Source organism: Pempheris klunzingeri, chromosome 17 (genome assembly GCF_042242105.1).
Source record: "Pempheris klunzingeri isolate RE-2024b chromosome 17, fPemKlu1.hap1, whole genome shotgun sequence".
NCBI lineage: Eukaryota > Metazoa > Chordata > Actinopteri > Acropomatiformes > Pempheridae > Pempheris > Pempheris klunzingeri.
In genome coordinates, this window is record NC_092028.1 from 17,137,963 (window position 1) to 17,157,490 (window position 19,528).

Here is a 19,528-nt window from a genome sequence, read left to right on the forward strand (position 1 = left end):
CTGCTCTCAGCTGCTTAAACACTGTTTCACTCATTGGAAAAATATTTGGGAAAACTCAGAGAGCGACAGAACACTGTGCTTGAAGGGAAAAGCTGAAAAAGAAGGGATGAAACAGCTTTAAAAGGGGTTCTTCAGGAATTGTGATCACCCATAAGCATGAGTGAGTGTGAAATCAGATCCAGTTGAACTGTGTTATCTGCTGTCAGTATACTTCATTGCTGGTGCATGTCCATCGCTGCTTATCCATTGAGTTTTCCGTCTCACTGGGAATATACAGTAATAACTCCACAACGTAACCACGTGTTGTTTACAGGTCTGAGCAAAACTTCATCCAAGACGCATCCTCCGCAGTGTTTGCCTTGACTCGACATCTGCTGTTTACTTTTAATCTTAAGGCGCAGATCAAGTCCAGATATCGGGAACATGGGCGCAAAAGCTGCCATCAGAGCTTTTATTTAGACCCACATGCTCCTCGCTGCAGGGCCTGATGGCGACTGTTTCCGTGGACAGAGCCCCGTCCTTTCCTGACTTTCTGCTCCGGAGTCTCCACCACCTCCAAACCCAGAGGGGATCGTGTGCACGCAGGTCTGCAGGAGACAAATGCATGAGACCCGATACCCAAATAAACTGTTTGGTTTTAGTGCAACAGCTCAGCTGTCAATGGCTCGTGTGTAAGCACGCTCTCCAAAATGACATGCACCAACCAGTCTATTGCTTTGGTATCCACAGGCACACCAAATGTCGCCAATTCATCGTCACAGTGCACTCTGAGAAAATATCCAGACTGTCCAGATATCCTGCCCATGCCGGTTCCTGTCTGTATATTCTGTGTCCACCGGACAGCTGAGAAAAAAACCCCAAAACGCAGCCTCCAGCAGACTACTAAGAAGTGTCGTCCAGACCTTCCTCCTCTCTGTGGTAAAGTTTGCCCACGGCAGCTCAGTCCCCCTCTAAATGGCAGACCACGAAAGCCCGGAGAGAGTCGGGCTAATTAAAAGGTCTCCACCTCCGCTCCACGCCCCCCCCTCCATCCCCACCCCCAACACCAACAGTCCCACAGGTCAGAGCGGAGTGCTGCCTTGATCCAGCCACTTTAATTGAATTGCACGGGATACACCAGAGAATGCCTTCACACCGCCAAATAACTCCCTTTTAATCCAGGACAAATGTGATGGATTAGGGCTGCTGCATTGTCCAGCCTTTCCATTCCCTGCATCGTCCACAGAGAGATGAGATCTGTCTTATCTCCGCTATCTGACCATCATCTGCGCGCCTCAGCAGCGACGGCACCTGCGTGAGATGTTGTTTGCGTTATCCAGGCGCGGTGGGCAACGCAGTGGCCGCAGCCGCCACCATCTTCTGCGCGCTGACAGCCGTCCAGCCCCGAGAAATGTGTGTGTGTGTGTGTGTGTGTGTGCGAGCGAGTGTACGTGTGTGAGGAGAGACAGACAGAGTGTGTGTGTGTGTGTGTGTGTGTGTGTATGTGTGTGTGTGCGTGTGAAGCACACTAGAAAAAATAAAGGTAATTTCCGTCTTTTTCTTTCAAAATAAAATCCTGCGCGTATTTACTGACCTATTATTCCTGAAACCAGACTGCGCTTCAGTGGCGTCACATTTATTGTGTAGCTAAAGAAGGTATTGTGGTCTTTGTAGGCTTTTGCTATTTATCTCTCTATTCAAATCTGCAGTTTACATTGCCAAACACAGGAGGACCAAAGCCCCTGTCCTAATCAGAGCCATTAATGAAACCATCAAATATACACCTGGGCCTTAGTTTTGATGACTGCACAAGCTCAGCATCTATTTTTCTTAAACTAAACTATGATAAACCGTGCATTTACCACTGCTATTTTCCAGATTTTCTGAAAAATGTTCTGTCCAGCTGGAGGAAAAACATCCCACCTGCTGCTCAACAGCAGTGGCAAATGTGTGAAAAGTAGGCTAAACAGCAATGACCTATTTGGGAAGCCACATTGAGTCAGCGTGGACTCAGACTGTGTGGGGCTTCACCTGCACCACACATTTGTGTTCAGGTGCTTCTACAACATTTGAGCCTCAACCCAAAAAAGGTGATTTAAAACAAACAAAAAAAAAATTAAAGGTTTAATTTGAAGAATATTTATGTGCTTCCGTTTTTGGTGGCTACCGGTATCTTGACTATGCTGTCTGTGCTAAATGAGCAGAGGGGAGGACAAGAAGGACTGACTACTGATGAGAGGGGAGGGGTGCAGCCGAGCTACGTGCACGCACTCGGCAAAGAAAGAGACCGAAAGGTGACGAGCGCGCGTTTGGGGAAGGGTGGAGACGTCTCACACACAACGAACCCACTCCTTACCCCACCCCCAATCCATTTCTCCCCCTTTACTTTCCCATGCAGCCCCTCCACCTTTTTGTCTCATCCACCACTGCACCCTCTACAGTGAGAATACACTCTGCTTTAATTTCTATGGGTGTCATCATCTGCCTTTGGACGATAGCAGAGGAAAAACTGAGAGTGGAGGAAAAGGGAATAGCTATAATTAGGCAACATTTAATAGGCTACACAAGGTTATAAACTACTCCAGGTGCTCAGTCCAAATGTAGTAGAAATATTGGGTTAAATAAAGGTTATTATTAGTGACTAAATTCAGAATTGCAAACTGCAATATTACTGCACCATCAAGATGATAAAAGCTGACTTTTCAGGGATGGGACAATATCATCCTACAGTATGCACAGCAGTCTAGTATAACCTGGAGGAACCTTTACTGCTTTATTCTCTGTTCACTACCCTGAGAGAAACAGCAGCCCTTTATACACTACAGTGGCTTCGCAGTTGAATTGTACATTGAGAGGATCCCCAAGAGGGACTTTGCACGCCCTCTTGCATTCCACCTGCATGTAGGAGTACAACAAAAGTTATGAGACGAATGAAAAGACTCCACATTTAGAATCGGCGGGTGATTTACTGTGCTGAATTTTGGGGCCACTCCAAGTCAGGGCTGATTTGCATAACAAAGAGAACTGTCAGGTTTCAGAGCACAAGACTTTCTCAGCAGATACATAAATCTGAAAAAAAATATTGATCATGTGTGCCTGTGTGTACGTCGCTGCACACTGTGCACCTGTATGCTACGTGCTTATTATGTTGTGATGTATGGCTGTTTTGTTTGATCCTTACTTAAAGAAATATAAGAAGTATTATTTAAATATTTTTTTTCAAGCTCACAAAGCAGGTTTCTGGGAAAAGTCAGTGTATAAAAGGATATTGTTGTTCCATAAAGCTCCTGTGTCTAATTGTCCTTTATTGGCCATTGGCTTTGTGTTAGAGTACTTATCAACTTCAAACTTATTTTCTATTTGCAAGTTAGTTCATCTGTTGGAGGAAGAGTGCAAACACTCTCACAGACTTAAATCCCACACATGTGGGTTTCAGTCAGTATTGCTATTGTCATTGTGAAGTCTCGGTGCCCAACTATCAAAACTCCAGCAAATTTGCAATGCATGCACTCGTACCCACAATATATACACACTTCATCCAGCACATACACACACACCCCTCCCCACTTCAAGTCACGACAAACTGTTGGTGCATTGCAGCTGCCGGATAAACTCATCCTTTCAAACTCAAAACTGAGATATTGGAGCTTCAGAATATTCTGAAGACCATGAGGTGAAACAGTGAGAGAAGAAACAGGGACATGAATGTGGGCAGAGTTGTGACAGAGAGCTGTGAGTGAGAGGCGGAGAGACGGAGAAAAAGAAGGAAATGAAATGAATGTTTTCTTGTTTGGCTCCTCCATGTTAGGGGTTAATCCTTTTATTAGAATAACCACAAAGTTTCACTTCCTAGTCAATCAGAAATCTTTATTCTTGATGATCAAACTTATCAAGATTAATTTAAATTTTATACCAAAACAAAAAAGAGTGAATCAAAAGCTACTTTAATGGGACACACATCCATTCCAGATCTAATTCACAGGTAAATTAAGATAACTGATACCGAAATACACCAAAAGCACAACCACACAACGTCATTAGCTCAAGCTATCACCCCCACTATGAACTGTTGCCATGATGAGCGCTAGTTAGTGGTCTGTTTAACTTTTTACACTCTTACACAGCACTCTCTAGTGGGCATGTTCTGGATCTGCAGTGTAAACATAACACATCCAGTGGAGCGCTCACACTCAACAAAAAAAGAAAGAAAAAAATGGAAAATTAAGCAAATGTGAGATTCATTTTGTTAGATTTCTTTACTTTTTCACTATGCTTCAGATTTTAGTTTAGAAAAACACTCTTTGCTATTGGGTTAGTGAGGGAGGACAGAGAGGGAACTGGTAGTGCATAGAGTTAACTTTATTTGGAGCTGCAGTTATTACCACTTACCTGTTCTCTGATGATTTAGGACTCAAACTTTAAAGCAGTAGTTTGACATTTTGGTAGTTTGAAACTTTTTTCATGTCTGCACGGTGTAGCTGTAGCCAGCAGCTGGTTAGCTTAGCTAAGACTGGAAACAAAGGGAAGACTCTAAAGCTCCCCAATTAGCATAGTATATCTTGTTTGCTTAATCCATTCAAAAACCACAATGTAAAAGCACCACATTGCAGTTTTAGGGAGGAGTATTGTAACAAACGTCTCTTGAGAGAAACGTCTCTTGAGAGAAATTTCTTGAGGAATTTGTCCCATGTCCAATAGGTTTACGCTTCAAAATGTCAAACTATTTTAAACAATTCTTGCCATGCCATACTCCTGGGGAGTTTATTGAGGTAGGCTTACATAAGAACTTGCAGCTATGACATATATCTCTGCAAAACCATTACAGGTGTAAAGGTCACTTTTGGGGCTTCCTTCTTTCCACAGAGGTCAGGGGTCAATTCACAAGTCCTCCAGCCCACTTTTTGAAACCTCAGAAATTCACTATCACAGAGGTCCACTATCACAATCTTGCTGTGATGTTTGTAAAATTGTATAGCATGATTGTTCAGTACACATACTTAGCCTACTTCAATGCCCCTTTGGAAAGTTTACACAGAAAAATCAATAAATAGCGTTCTAACCTGCAGAATAAATGGCAGAAGAATCGTCTAGAGACAGCTATAATCCAAACACATCCTTCATGTGTTATTTTTTATGGTCATTCAGCTTTAAAAAAAAAAAAAAAAAACAGCTGGGAAGCTTATTGTTCAAGGAAAAAAAAAATCATAACACAATATTGAATTTCTGCCAAAGAGTGGCAAATTTATAGACACAAGCAGAGACAGAAAGATCAGTCAAGAAGTGAAGCAGAATGAATATACCCACCAAGACTCTGACCCTTGAACCCTGATCTCTGCTTCTATCATATTGCTCATTTCACAGGTTGTCAACAACCAGGACCGATGAGCGTATAAAACTAGAGAAAAAAAGGCCTCATCTGTTGCATGGCAGGGCTGGTTCAGCTTTCAGTTACATGTGGAAATTAAACTTTACGTTAGAAGGAAATGCATGCATCTGCTAAATAAGATGTGACGTCTACCATGCAATGTTAATATTTATCATAAGCAGAGGTTTGGGTGGCGACCCAAACACAAAGGCTTTGTATAGCACCCACAAAAAGGCTACTTCAAAACTTCTGAAAATTATGGAAATGACTTTCTGCAATGCAATTATCAAGATTTTACAACACAAATTTGCAACTCCTGTTTCCACTTTTCCCCATTTTATTCACATACAAGGGAGCTGGTATATGACTGTTTTCAGTCTCAGGATTTACAATTTTTTATTTTTACTTTCTTTTTTCCATTTCTGAGCTTCTTCACATCATTTCCCCCATCCCAAAATCCTAGACAGTCCATTGTGATTGTGCAAGGTAGAGAGGAGGGAGTGTATTTTAACAAAACTCAGTGATCAATGGCATGTTCTCATCTCTTCAGCACTTGTGTCCTTAAGCTGCCTCATCAAACAATGACCCTTCCTTCCCTCTATCTGCCTCATTCCCACAGTCCCTAAATGCACCTCCCCATATTCTCCTGAGGAAAAAAAACAAACACTAATCTCCTCTCCTCTGTCTCCTCCTCCAGGTGATCTGAAAAAAGCAGGGTTGGCTTCTGCCAGACCCCTTCTCTTCTTACTTCCCCTGCTCAAGTTATTTTATTTTCCTCAGTTCTTCCGGTAGCGATTCTTTGGCTTCTCACCACAGCCAGTTGCTTCGCAGGAGGACAGGCCAGGCTGCTTGCCAGAGTTAATGCTGCTCAGAAGGGCAGGCAGCTCATTGGTGATTGCCCTCTCAATCTTATCCAGCAGGCAGCCTCCCATGTAGGAGCACTGAGCCGTCAGAGGCTTGAAGTTGGTGACCGGGTTGACGCCAAAGAAGTCACGGTAGGCATCGCGGTTGGGCAGGTCAAACTTGCTGACGTTGGTCTTGGCTAGGATGGATTTGAAAATGTAGAACTTGTCTGGGTCGTCCACAATCTCCTTGAAGACTAGTTCGGGGTCACTGAAGAAGCTCATCTTCTCCTTAAAGGTCTGGACGTAACGGTCTACCAGCAGGCCATGGATGCGCACACGGATGCCGTGCTGGCGGATGAAGGCAATTTTGTTCTCCATGCGGTTTTCAATCACCTGGTTCAGATCTTCCAGGAGGGAGATCTCCTCTCGCTTGAAGAGTTCACGGCTAGTGTCAGGTGCGTAGTCATATGGCCAGAAGGAGCTGACATAGACGCGGGGGGGTTCAGTCACATTGATTAGGGGGGCTAAGCTCCAAAAGAGCGCTCCGTAGACTCTCATTAAGTCCTGGGTAGCCAGGTTGTCAGCCTTGTTTAGGATGATGCGGATTTGGGATTCGCGACCCTTCAACTGCCGGAAGAGCATCTCCAGCTCCAGGCCTACGTCCAGCTTGGTGGGGTCAAACACTACGAAGATCAGGTCAGCACGGTCAATGAACCACTGGCAGACATCATTGAAAGGGTAACCTGGATGGAAGAAAAGAACACGTAAACCACTAAATACAGAGATGCAGCCAGCTGCTTTGTATTAGAACTGTGGTTTGTGAATATCTGCAAACTGAAGGTAAAACTCTGTTTAACCTCTCTCTTGCTGCTTCCTGTTCTCAATGATTCCTGGTGTGTCCACGAAAGTCACACGTTCCAGCAGCTTGTGGGGCATCTCAATACCGATCAGCTTTTCCAGGAAGTTTTGGCCAAACTTCTCCAGGGGAGAGAAGGACCGAGAGCTGTCTGCTGCCATGACAATACCCTCAACAGAGCGGATCTTCTCCCCGTGCATAATTACAGTGAACTCAGAGGTAGTAGGCTCAGCTCCTGAAGACAAATTGATGGAAAAAAAGAGGGAGAGATCAGCAAGAATGATATCAAGACATAGGTGAGGGAGACGTGTATATACCGGGGACATGGTTAAACCTGCAATAATTGATTTTTTCACAACACAGACATATCATCACCTTTTAAGCTGATATGGAGAAAAGTTTACCAAACAGTTTGTTATTTACACCTCAACAGCGTTCATTTGGATTTCTGTTTCTAGCCACGTCTTTCACATTGTCTTTTAAAACATTGCCGTATTGATTACAGCCACATTAAATAAATTGAGCAGTGGTGCTAAATTGTCAGAAATCCCATATGCACCTTCTTAAAATGTCATGGATCTAATTCAACAAAATCTCGGACCCACTTGATAACCACAAAGACATTCTTGCATGTAGTCATTGAGCCCTGTAACATGTAGATAAGGCAGCTGCCTCTCTAATGGTCGTGTAGATTTATGATGATGTTTTAGGGTGTCTTCATCCTTATTGGATTGTGGTTCAAATAATGACAACATTAAACGGTGGTTATTGCTAATTTAAAAAGAAAATCTGTGCAGCGTACCTGTATAGAGCTGATAGGGGCTGTCGTGCATGCCCAGGAGGTAATTGATCATGGAGGACTTCCCTACACTCCAGGGTCCCAGGAACAGAACCATGGGTTTGGAGGTAATCTCTCCATCTGTTGGGCGGGAGGAAACAACAGTATTAACATCTCAGCAGGATGGCTAAATGATTTAAAAAATAACCCGACAGGTTCATCACAAATTTATGTGAACCCCGGGCTGTTCAGTGTTGGCATGTCTCCAAAAGAAGCCAGTGTTTGCGACAGTCTCTATTTCCTTTTGTGCCTCATAAAAGGATAGTTTCACCAAAACAACAATCCATCTGCCTACAATAAAGGGCTGTGTTTTGGATGAACTATACTTTTACAGTGTGAGAGACACCAGGAAGCACTGTCACTCTCAATCCAGAGCACTGAGGAATGTTTTGTGAGGCTGAGAAAAGAAATAAAAAGAAAGATGTTGAAGCTGTTAGACTTGTTTAATAGCATAAGAAAAGTTTCAGCCACATCTCAGTGACACACGACAAAGCAGTGCCATCACTCTGACACGGCAACGCTTCCAGAGCAAGCTCATAACAAGCTGCCATGTGTGTTGTGAGTGGACATGTGGGTGGGTGGTAAGGTGCAGGAGACTTCTTTAATAGCCTGCTGGCCCACACCTGAATGAATTCAACAGAGGGTGAGGAGGAAAAGTATTTTCTAAAAAATGTCATCACAAAAAAAAATATAAAAATCAAACTAACCACCCCTACTGCTAGCTGCTTTTAAAATGGTTAAAAAAAAGAAGAACAATGTGTGACAAAGAGTCGGTCAGATCACTCCCAGCTGATCACTGACCACCCTGTGTGTCCTTTGCTAAAGCCAGAACTGCACATGCAACCCCCTCCATGTATTTTACACCTAAACTACACAACTTAATGCTTAGTCTCTCAATTTACACAATATCACAGACAAGCTTAAAATATATGAAGTTATTTTAGAATTTATAGTTCTTTAAATTTTTGATGGAATTGGAGCAGAGTAGATCGGCTTTGATTCACATGAGATATTCTGATAAGGTTGAGCCTTTCATCTATTGATCGGGTGTAAACAAACCTGAAACATGCTTGAAATTTTGAACCCACAAAGAGTATTTATACAGATTTAAGTGACTCACAGTTGTACAAGGACAAATGAAGGGGGAAGGAAGGGGCTGAGCACTTCAGGCAGTGCCATGCACGGGTAAGCCCCACCCACACCCACCTGTGGCTGAGTCCCCCAGGGTTCGTCCGGGGTAGGCTGTTAGATGAGGGGACGGGGAAGGGCAGGAGAGGGTGGAGTACAGAGGAATGAAGGAAACAGGAGGTGGAGGAGAGTGAGGAGTGAGGGTGTGAGGTTTCTAGAAGAAACAAGGAGGGGTAGAGTAACAATGTGGAGGAATAGGGTGGGAGATCTAATCCCATATTTGACCTAATATGTCAAACATGTCCGCCTACAAATAGACGGTGTGTCTTTGTGGTCTGGCAGTGCAGTGATTCTTTTTTGTTTCTGTAGTGTTTTTAGTCTCACCTACAAAAGAATAAAAGTTCATTTAGAGGCCTGATACAAGAGGTGTTCGACAACTCCGCATGCATGCCAAGCGTGTCAGGCCACAAGAGGGCGAGCTTTAATTCATTGTGTGGAAGTAGAGTTTTGGCAGTTCAGTGTGAAGCTTGAAGTGCTGAGCTTACTGTGAAGAAACAGTGCAAGGTATTGAGAAAAAAATTAAGAGGGAAAAAAAGGGGGAAATGTAGCATGAATAGAGGTATTTAGACGAATAATCCAAAATATTCCTAAAGATGTTTTAGGAAAATGACTGATTTCAGTGTGGGCTGATAATATAAATACATATATCATTACCAGACGTGTGTGTTTCTAATTAAAAGTCTGAGAGCCCAAGGAAAGATAATAACACACGATGAAATCTTGAAAAAAATGAAAAAAACAAGAAGTCTATCTATCTGTTATGTATTGGTTGATGGTGTGAGGATGATGTATGTGTACAAACAAGTCAACAAATCAGTCACCAAAGCAACCCAAACAGAAAAACCCACACATCAGAACAAAAGCGCAGACATAGCCGAAGCCTCTCTGATACCTGAGATCTCGTGCTGCCTCAGCTCATTGTACTTGTAGGCCTGCTCCATCGGCTTGATGGATGTATGGTAGATCTTCCGCAACCTCTCCAGAGCCGCTGGAGGACAAGAGGAAAGAAAGGAAAGAGCGATTTAAAAAGAGACAGGGGGACAATTTTATAGGTCACGATGGAGGAGAAGGGAGAGAATTTTCTAAATTTCTCTTGAGCACAGAGTGCACTCCTCCAGCACTATGGCTCACCTCTAAATAATAGATTTCCAACCTTTTTACATTATGACCCCTTAGAATGAAGCAATATCTACTTGGGACTCCTTGTCACATGTTTCATATATCGCTGAGCTGCAAGGAGTTCCAATCTGAGAACCAGCAAAAACAAGATGGAGTGAACAACACCTTTGATGAATTAGTTATTACTTGACCCTTTATCGGGCAAGGGACCATATTTGGTAACTTAAGTGGGAGTTCAAAATGCCGCCCCTTGTCTCACCATGAGGCAGTAGAACTACGAGATTTCTCCGAGCCAATCAGAGACAGTCAGGCTACATGACAGACCAGCAAGAAACCATATATGGTAACTTCATTGACCTTGATTTTCACTATGAAATTGAAATTTTTTTGAAAAACTCACAAAACTAAGTATTTCAATGAGTGTCCTATAAAGGGTTAAACACAATGAATATTGACTTTTGGGTCTTCTGTGGTTTATCCAATGCCACCCAGGAGAGAAGCCCTGCTGTGCATGGGGTATTTTCAAATTTTTCTGACCCCTTGAAGGGCTCCTGACCCCCAGGTTCAGAATCACTGGTCTAATGCATGATTCTGTTTTAGCACACACACACACACACACTAATAACCAACAAGACACCAGGGAAAGGGATTCAATGAAAGTTAGAGCCGTCAGTAACATGTTTCAGTGAGCTAACTTCACACAGATGTAGCGTAGGTGAGCCTCACCTGCATAGTCTCCTGCTTTTTCCTCAGCCGCAAGTCGCAGCGTCTCGTCAATGTGAGATCTGTCTCTGAGGACGGAGGTGAACTCTTCTTCCTCCTCTTCTGCAAAAACAACATTGACAAAATTAAACTTGGCCCAAGTCGTCAGTGAGTGTGACACAGAGATGATTGATACTAAATGCTGGTTGATAGTTTTGCATTGGATGCCAATATCAGTTCAGACATAGCGGATATTTAAGCCGTCTCATGATCAAATGCTGCCTGAGCTTTGTGCACTAAATGTCTCTGTGTCATCCTCACTTCCATCCACCTCTGTCTCACCATTAGCTTTGCAAATACAAAACCTTAACAGTGTTCACTGCACAAGAGCACCTTAAAATGTTTGCACTGAATGAGAACCAACAATGCATGAATACTGACAGTAATTGATGATTACAGTGTGGAGGACATACTTTAATGTGTCTTGCAGGTGCAAAACCTGTGCAGAGGCCACAGAGAAATCCACTCAATCATTTCACTGTATACCACTTAATATTTCTGCTTTGAACATGACAACATTGGGAATAACAGGACCTAACTTCACTCCCCGTTTGCACTAAACAAATCCACAAAAAGGGTGAGAAAATCTCATGGTTTTCAACAAAGTGTATTTTCATGAATTTAAGGGGCTTTGGAGCAAGTCTAATGTTGTTGAGTGGCTTTCTTCAATGAACATAGATTACATTTGGTGATTTTTTCCCCCAAATTGTCTTAGATATTTTGCACCCCACAGAATGCATGCCTATGGTATTTTGATGACTCACCCCCCATAGTGTGTGTGTATGTGGAGAGACAGAGAGAGAGAAAGAGAGAATATAAGAGAACATATCCGCTCATCAGTGTGTCATGTCCACTTTTGAACGTATCAGATTGCTTAGATCACAGCTGTTAGTACAATCAGCTCTTAATTTAGAAAGCAAACGCTGAAAATAAACAGACAAAGACATTTGTTTGGCATCACCATGGGCTTTATAGCAACAGCAAAGATAAGGGAGACAGACAGAGAGGGACTTCCCCAGTTTCATAACGGATGGGGGGAGAACTCAGAGCTGGACTGAGTGTTCCCATCAGTAATATGCACAATGAGACAATGATGTGCAATCCTCTGTCTTTTCTCTTCTATATTTACCCACCTATCACAGACTTATCGCGCTGTCGGGCCTGTCCTTGTGTGCCCAGGCCTCAGAACAGGCCTCTCTGTAACGCCTCCCGCTCAGCCCTGCTTCAGACAAACCTGCTACGGCTATGATCTATATATAGGGGCAGTTGGGAAATCTTCCCGGTTCACACTTTCATGCCCTGGGGTGTTATGGGTCCTAGTATCCAAGCATCCTGACAGTCCCCTAATAGAGATGTTATGGAATTTAAAAGGTATTTACAGCATGTTAGTGGAATATTAAAGCTGATAGCAGCTGTAGGGATTATTAAGTGCAGTCATTTGTATTTTGTAAATCAGACTGTGTAAAACACATGGCATCATCTGAATATTGATCTTGTTATTTAAACACATCATCTGGATAATTCCTGTCAGCACAGCCCAGCTAAATTCATATTTCCATATTTCAAAATAAATCTTGATCATGAAACAAGATTGAAAGTTTGATATAACCTCCTCCTTTTCAACATTACAGTCTCGTAAAACTAATAGTACACTATGTTCAGATGAAAAGACCCGTGTGGAGGATCAGAAAGAATGAAAAGTTGTTGCCCAGGGCACCTCCCTCTGATCTCTGCTGGTGACTGGCAAGGCAACACGTCTCTGCAGCGGTGTGCAGTAACATCCAAGGTTGCAAGGGTGGTGTATTTTTTATACAGATACCAGCACTCTTCGCAAGAGGGTTCTGTCTGGATACAAGCAGCACAGGTCAGGAGGTTCACAGAGATACAATATTAAGTCAAATAAACACTGTCCACATACGTCTGTATTTCTCCATACTCTCCACAGCCCCACTTTCGGCATCTACACCAAATTCTTAGATGTAGTGCTTACTCATTTGCAAAAACTTAACTGTCATCCATTAGTGTTTGTAACATATTAATCGTGTTTCGGAGAGATGTTATTAGTGGCATAATCATAATGACCATTTCGCCAAATATTCGGTTATCGTATATTACCCACTAACGAGTGCTTGTTTGTATCTTACTTTTAAAACACTCTGCAAATTTCACAATCTTCAGCCATGGCGCTAAATTGCTCCTCAGACTAGATTTATTTCTAGTCTACACAAACATGTATATTGTAAATCAGTGTGAGAAAACTGCACCCTCTCACAGGGCAGCACTGTCATGGCATCCTGCACCCTATCATGGACTACAGCCACTGGCCATGTAGTCAATGCCTTCTAGTGTTTCTGGCCAAGAGTCAGAGTGGCACGCTGCTTTGGCCAAAACTTACATCAGTGCATCAAATCATCATCATCCGGAGTCCTATTTGTTTACAAGCCTGAAGAAAATTTGTTTATATGTATGAAGCAATGGTCTTTAAAGTATAAATAGGTTTGCATTCAATAAAATGAACTTGGGTCAGTGAAGTTGTCGGCGAACTGTAGCTGAGATAGAAAGTGTTCATTCCTCATTCATGAAATAATGCTGGGAGGACTTTCAATCAGTCAAGTGATTTGATAGCATATGACACCACAGAAAGCCAAAAGGAGTGCTTAGTGGACATGTTAACATTAATATAGAGACTGTAAAAGACCCTCCACAATGACGTATCGTGTGGCTCACACTTTAACTGAGATGCCAACAGTTGCTCCTTTGCAGTGTGGCAGCAGTGACACACACTGCTGGTAAAAGAACAAATCAGGACTGCTGATTCTCCCCGAGTCAACCTGCTAAAAATAATCCTGTGTAATGTTGCTCCCAGCACGGTGCAAGAATAAGAGAGGCCAAAAGTTTAGAAGCCAGAATAAAAGGAGGGTATGAGTGATGCGACAGTGCTTAAAAAGATTCAGTAACTAATCTATAAATATCACAAAGAAATTAAATGTATAAGAGGCTACACGTTTGGTCTTTATTCTCAATGAGTTTTCTCATGGAGGTACAGTAGGATGCCTGCAATCGCTACATGCCCGTGCAACATGCAAAAACAAACACTTAGAAAAGATTTGGTTCAAGATGAGATGAATTGCATAGTGAGGAAGAGTTTTTTCCTCAGTGTGTGAGAATTCAACTTTCAGAGGACACTGAGGTGGATTCCACTTGTGGCTTTTGGGGAGCAAATCTCATCTCTTCAATGTAGCAGGTCTGTCACTACAGGCCGCAAAGCTTACTCAAGCATCTGAAACTTGACTCAACACTCAGAGGAGTCGTGTCTTTTAACACTAGCCTCTTGAGTGCGCCTTAACTGCTGTGAACGTGTTAACACCTTCCAATCCAGTCAATCCCCGATGGAAGCTCGGGGACAGAAGTCTGCAAAGATCAGAGAGGTAGTGTTGCCCGCGGAGGGCGGGACTTGCATCAGCTCTAAAAATTAACCCTGCAGGCGCCAAGGGAGTTGAACCCCGGACATCTGTGCCCAGGACCATGTGTCCTCAGTGAGCCCGTTGCCACACAACCCTCCCACAGTTTGGAGAAACACTCTGGTGGCATCAGCACATCCAGTAGGAATGTTGGTGATTTAAGCCCACCACAGCCTCAGCAGGTGGGCAAGTCATGCCTCAGCTATAGATCCTTGTGTGGAAGCATTTCAATTATCCGAAAGAATGTCTATCAAATATTGTAAGAGTACATTGCTCAAGCTTAAAGACCACTTCTACTTTCATCAGATATTTGAATTTCACTATAAAGGTACACATAAGTATAAACACAAGTTCACATTACTCCATAGATGCATAAAGAGAACTGCACACAGTGTTGGAGGCATTCCTATGAAAGTTGCTCATTAGTGTATTAAGCCAAAAAAGTCAATTTCCCAGGTATAAAATTACCACACGATCTTCCACACGTGGACAACCAGGCTGCCTCATTGAGGAGCCCATAGAACATTTGCACTTGTGTCTTGAGCTGACTAACTTAGTCCTCTGCTAACTTGAATGGGGACAGAATGGTTGTGTCATGCAGCTCTTCTTGACTTTTCAAATATTATCAGACTAAATGGATCAATTTCCGACAGTGAAAGGAATCATACCACAGGGGTTGTGATGTTCAACAGCATATATTCACTGATTTGCACTGAATGTAAGTTCATGGAAAATCTGTTTGGACCAAATGGTGTCCTGTGACAGACGCCATTGCTGTACTTACACGGTTTGGCCACTATGTCAAACTGGCTTCAAAGCTGAATGCTCTTGGTGGGGACTTGTGTTACTCTGCTGAGGGGGGCAGGATTTGTACTGCCCTGAAATTTGAGCTATCTGTGCGGCTACAAGAGCATAGTTTGTGACATCCCAAATTGTGGAGCCAATCACTATCCATTATTAAAATGCAGCACTAGAACGTTCACATGAAATGGAGACAAATTAATAAACAATATAGTTTGAGAGCTGTCAATAAATTCAGACAATTAAAAGCACATACCTCAAATTGAATTTGCTAGAAATTACATGCTGAACCGAAGAAAATGTATTATTTAATGTAAGCATACAGTCAGGGATTACGCTAATGTGTAATATGTTCTTATGCAGACTTCACTGTGTACTTCTGCAGTCATGCACTTTTACACTGGATATATATATTGAGCATCTGTGTACGTGTAAAACCCCAGGATCGTGTTCTGCTTGCAGCACAGTGGAGGTAAATTGAATTAAAGTGAACATGATGAGGGCAGCAGGCCTGGAACCCCCCAGTCAGAGGATTTATCCTGAGCACAGGGGGATTCAGACTACCTTAAGTGAAAGCCAGGAGGTTCCAGTGGAAAGATCCACGCAGAGACGTTGATTTCTTTCGAATGCAAATATAGTAGACAATGATGCCAAATCATCCCTCGTTTGTAAAATACCAAGGGCTATATGGCAAATATGGCAGACGGGCGAATTTTCTAGCTCACTTTGCAAGGACACTACATGTAGCTTTCACCAAAAATAAAGTGTGATGAATACGACATAAACCTATAACTATAAGAATGCACATGATTCTTCCTCTAGCAAGGGTCAGCGGTGTGAGGGCAGTCAGCAGAGCTTGTGCAGTGCATGGTGAGAAGAGGCCACGAATGGCAACAGGTGGCACAGCTTGTGGACCAAGTACTCCCCCATGCTCAAAAATAGACCCACAATGGGTCAGAGGATGGACACTGGAGGGGGCAGAATGGCTGCCTCCTATTTTAAGGTTTTGACTGTTAGTCAGTGTGGAGACTCAGAGACACCCACATCCCTCAGAGCTGACTATGTAATATGCAGGCTAACTAGGTGAGAGCTACTGTACCAGTGCTGGTACTTGGTAAAGAAATTACATTATGGGCTTTCTTGTGACTGTTACAACTGTCTTTGTCAGGCATTTTGCACAAGAAATGCAGATCAATCAAAAGTATAATGAAGTCTTGGCTACTTCTCAATTACTTTGGCACTATGTGCTGTAAAGGGAGACCACTCCCTAGATCCAAGTGTTGGTGTATTTTGTTTTACATTGAATAAAACAACAAAAAATTTGACTGACTTTAGGGTTGTCACTGACCCTTACAGACCATCTGATGTGAGTCACATTCAGATTGTAAGTCCTCTAAGGGGTCACTGACAACTAGACAAAGAGAGTGAGAGGCTCAATGAAAGGGGCAATGGCAAAGACGCTTTACGCTGAGGTGTTGAGCTGATGCCTCTATTCCTGCTCTCATCTCCAAAAGCCGGGAAAAGGACGCCAGGTGCCCTTGGGACTGGGGGGGCTTGTCTTAAAGAGGGGTGTGTATTTAGTATATTGAGTATGACTGGTGTGTCCCTTCTACTACTACCAGCGTAGGGATGTCCCAGACATGCCACATGCCATCAGAGGGGATCACGTGGAGACAGTGCGCTTTTAAATTTCTCCCCTTTGCAGAGCGAGGAGGCCAAAGATGTTTTTACTGTATCGAAGATGGATAGTGTTACCACTCAAGTATAAACACTCTGGTGTGAAGAACTAATCAAGGTCCCAAAGAGGCTGTGATATGTATGTCAAAAGAGTCAGCAGCTCTCTTTAGCAATATGCTGTAATTACCTTTGCACTTTTTATATTTTATTAGAAGCTTTCTTGAACCCTTTTTTACACTCAAACCCCATGTATGACTTTGGATGCAGCTTCAATCCACATTTGTTCAATCAGCACCATTTACATAAGATGTGGTTAGTGTAGGGTTTCTTGCAATCTTATAATAACCCAACAGTTACTATAGTAACCTCTGTTTACTCCTACATGACAACACTGAACAGTGTCGGACCCACATAACACCCTGGAAGTGAGCGGCATCATGGAGTCACATTGGTCATGTAACGTATGTTGAGCCATTTATACCACTAAAACCTCAGGTCTCCTCTGCTCCATGCTTTGGCACGAAAGACAGAAGTTATTTATCAGCTGCAGGTAAATGACAGTAAAGGAACTGTTATGGCATCAGATGGGACTTGGCAGATGGAACAGGCCTTATAACACTTGAAGGTGTGTTCACACTGCTACCCAACAGCCTTTTGAATAATACAAAAAGCAATGAATATTATAAAAGTCATTTCCAAAGTCATGGTGTCCTTGCTTTACATCAAAATGTAGACAATCCTAAGCAATCAAATAATTCAGTGATGCTGGTGATGTAATCAACTGACTTCAGTCTTCATATTGGTTTGAATTGTATTACACAGCATCAAGATAAAAATGTCAACATGTAGACTCTGCTGCTGCTTACGGCTGTACTTCTCACATAAAATCTACTAAATCATAGTTTAATGTCTTTGCTTTTTGGACTAGAAAGAGCTGAGGACTGTCAGACAACATATGATGAAAAGGTAGCAAATCAATGTGATGTTCCTTTGGAAGGAAATTGCCCTCCGTGCTCCTCTCTGCAGAGTTAACTACCTCAATGGAGGTCCTGACAGCGATCAAACTAATCAATAACACAAATAATTACACACTGAGCAGGGAGTTCATGATTCTCATACTGCCTACATGATTATCATACTGCAGGTATTGGAATCAAAACCTGTGTGCTCTGCAGCAAAAAAAAAAAAAATCAATACACATTATGCACATGTAGTAGATTCAGAAACAGAGGCCACCAAAAGACACCTGCATGGGCCTGCAGAAGTCATCTGCGAAGGCATGAGTTGCAGCCAAAGCCTGGCCCCTCCTGCCTGGAGAATGCATGTCCCTATAAGGCCAACTGCTGGGAATAAATTGCGATTGTGACAGTGCAGAGTGACAGCAGCTGTGCAGCCTATCTAAAGGGAAGCATGGGGCTGGGAGGGGTGAGGAGTCAGGAGGGAAGGGGAGTCGTGCAGAGGGAGGAACTGTAGCGACCAGTGTAGGGTTTCAGGAGGCCTTCCAATCTTAGACACCTGACAGCAGTCTGGAATATGGAGGCCTGGGCCCGGGCTGTGGAGCTCAACGCCACCCCAAGGACGGACAAGGGTGACAGACAAGGGTAATGCCAAGCGCTCCAGTCCAGACCCAGACACCAGGCCGCATTTTAAGAATGGGTAATCTGGGAGATGTTGTTGTCACTATGACTTTGAACTCCATGGGTGCTATGAAATCATATTTATTGCAGGATTCCCATGATCCCTGTAGTTCATGATGCTGTGGATTATCATCACTGGAAGTGTTGCACCCTGTAGGTTTCCAAACCAAACTCAAGAATAAAGCAAAGAGATCAAGTCTATATATGCAAAAATACAACTGACTAAAAATCCCACGTGGCTGTTCTCCCCTTAGTTAGACTAAGACTTTCCATCAGCTGGTGCCATGCGTTAGGACAGCTGACATGCTGTCAGTCCTCAGGAGAGGCTGAACACTAGTTTGAATAATCCTCAAGTGCTCGCCTTCGGAAAGTCACCGAAATGTATAAGACACTTGTTCATTGATCCAGAGTGTTAGGCATTATAGACTGTTTTGGATTTTGATAGTTAAAAAAGAAAAAAAAATCTGTTGTTTTGTACATGGTGCCAAGAGTTTAATTATAAACTGTGACAGATTTTAAATAGTCCAGCTTGGTGGTGAAGAAAGACCGGGGTAACATTACTGTGGCTGTCTCTGTCTATCTTCGACTTGTGTCCGTATGACTGTCACTGTCCCCACAGACTCTTCTTCTACATGCCAGTGCCATTCCCATCCAAGCTGCTCCCACAATGAACACAAGCTACCTGCACTGCCTACTTTTGACGGTTGTAACAGCCAGAATCGCAGCCTCTGAATCACTGAATGATCAAGCTACCAGAGCAATCAAGCATTCGTTAAACCAGCCTCTAAACCTACACCACATCACTATTTCATTCATCTGCAGCACTTGTACACAAATATATCACACGCTCACAGCGCACCACCCCACATGAAACAGGAGGAACCCAAAAGATGTCTGAACGACATTCTGACCAAAAGTCTTACCTGCTGTGGCCTGCAAAAGCAGCAGGGAGAGGAAACAGCAGATCAAGACTGTACCCTTCATGATGGCTGCCAGGAGA

General features: G+C 43.1%; 1 protein-coding gene across 2 annotated transcripts; it reads right to left on the reverse strand.

Moving 5' to 3' along the window:
- Positions 1 to 5,194: 5,194 nt before the first annotated feature.
- srl (sarcalumenin) lies at positions 5,195 to 19,528 on the reverse strand. 2 transcript variants are annotated; one of them, XM_070848653.1, is made up of 7 exons: positions 19,452 to 19,528; positions 10,917 to 11,015; positions 9,964 to 10,059; positions 9,090 to 9,125; positions 7,848 to 7,964; positions 7,047 to 7,280; positions 5,195 to 6,932 (listed from the first exon to the last, which is right to left on the reverse strand). In XM_070848653.1, exons 1-7 carry the CDS (start codon positions 19,510 to 19,512, stop codon positions 6,121 to 6,123), a joined length of 1,455 nt encoding a protein of 484 aa, XP_070704754.1. In that variant the 5' UTR covers positions 19,513 to 19,528; the 3' UTR covers positions 5,195 to 6,120. The 2 variants fall into 2 exon arrangements, with proteins under 2 accessions (XP_070704754.1, XP_070704755.1); XM_070848654.1 differs by lacking the exon at positions 9,090 to 9,125.

Coding starts and splice junctions, on each gene's coding strand:
- srl (XM_070848653.1), bottom strand. CDS start 19,512: ATGAAGGGTACAGTCTTGATCTGCTGTTTCCTCTCCCTGCTGCTTTTG. Junction 7,281..7,847: donor CCCCTATCAGCTCTATACAG/GTACGCTGCACA, acceptor ATTTGTCTTCAG/GAGCTGAGCCTACTACCTCT. Junction 6,933..7,046: donor CAGGAAGCAGCAAGAGAGAG/GTTAAACAGAGT, acceptor TCTTCCATCCAG/GTTACCCTTTCAATGATGTC.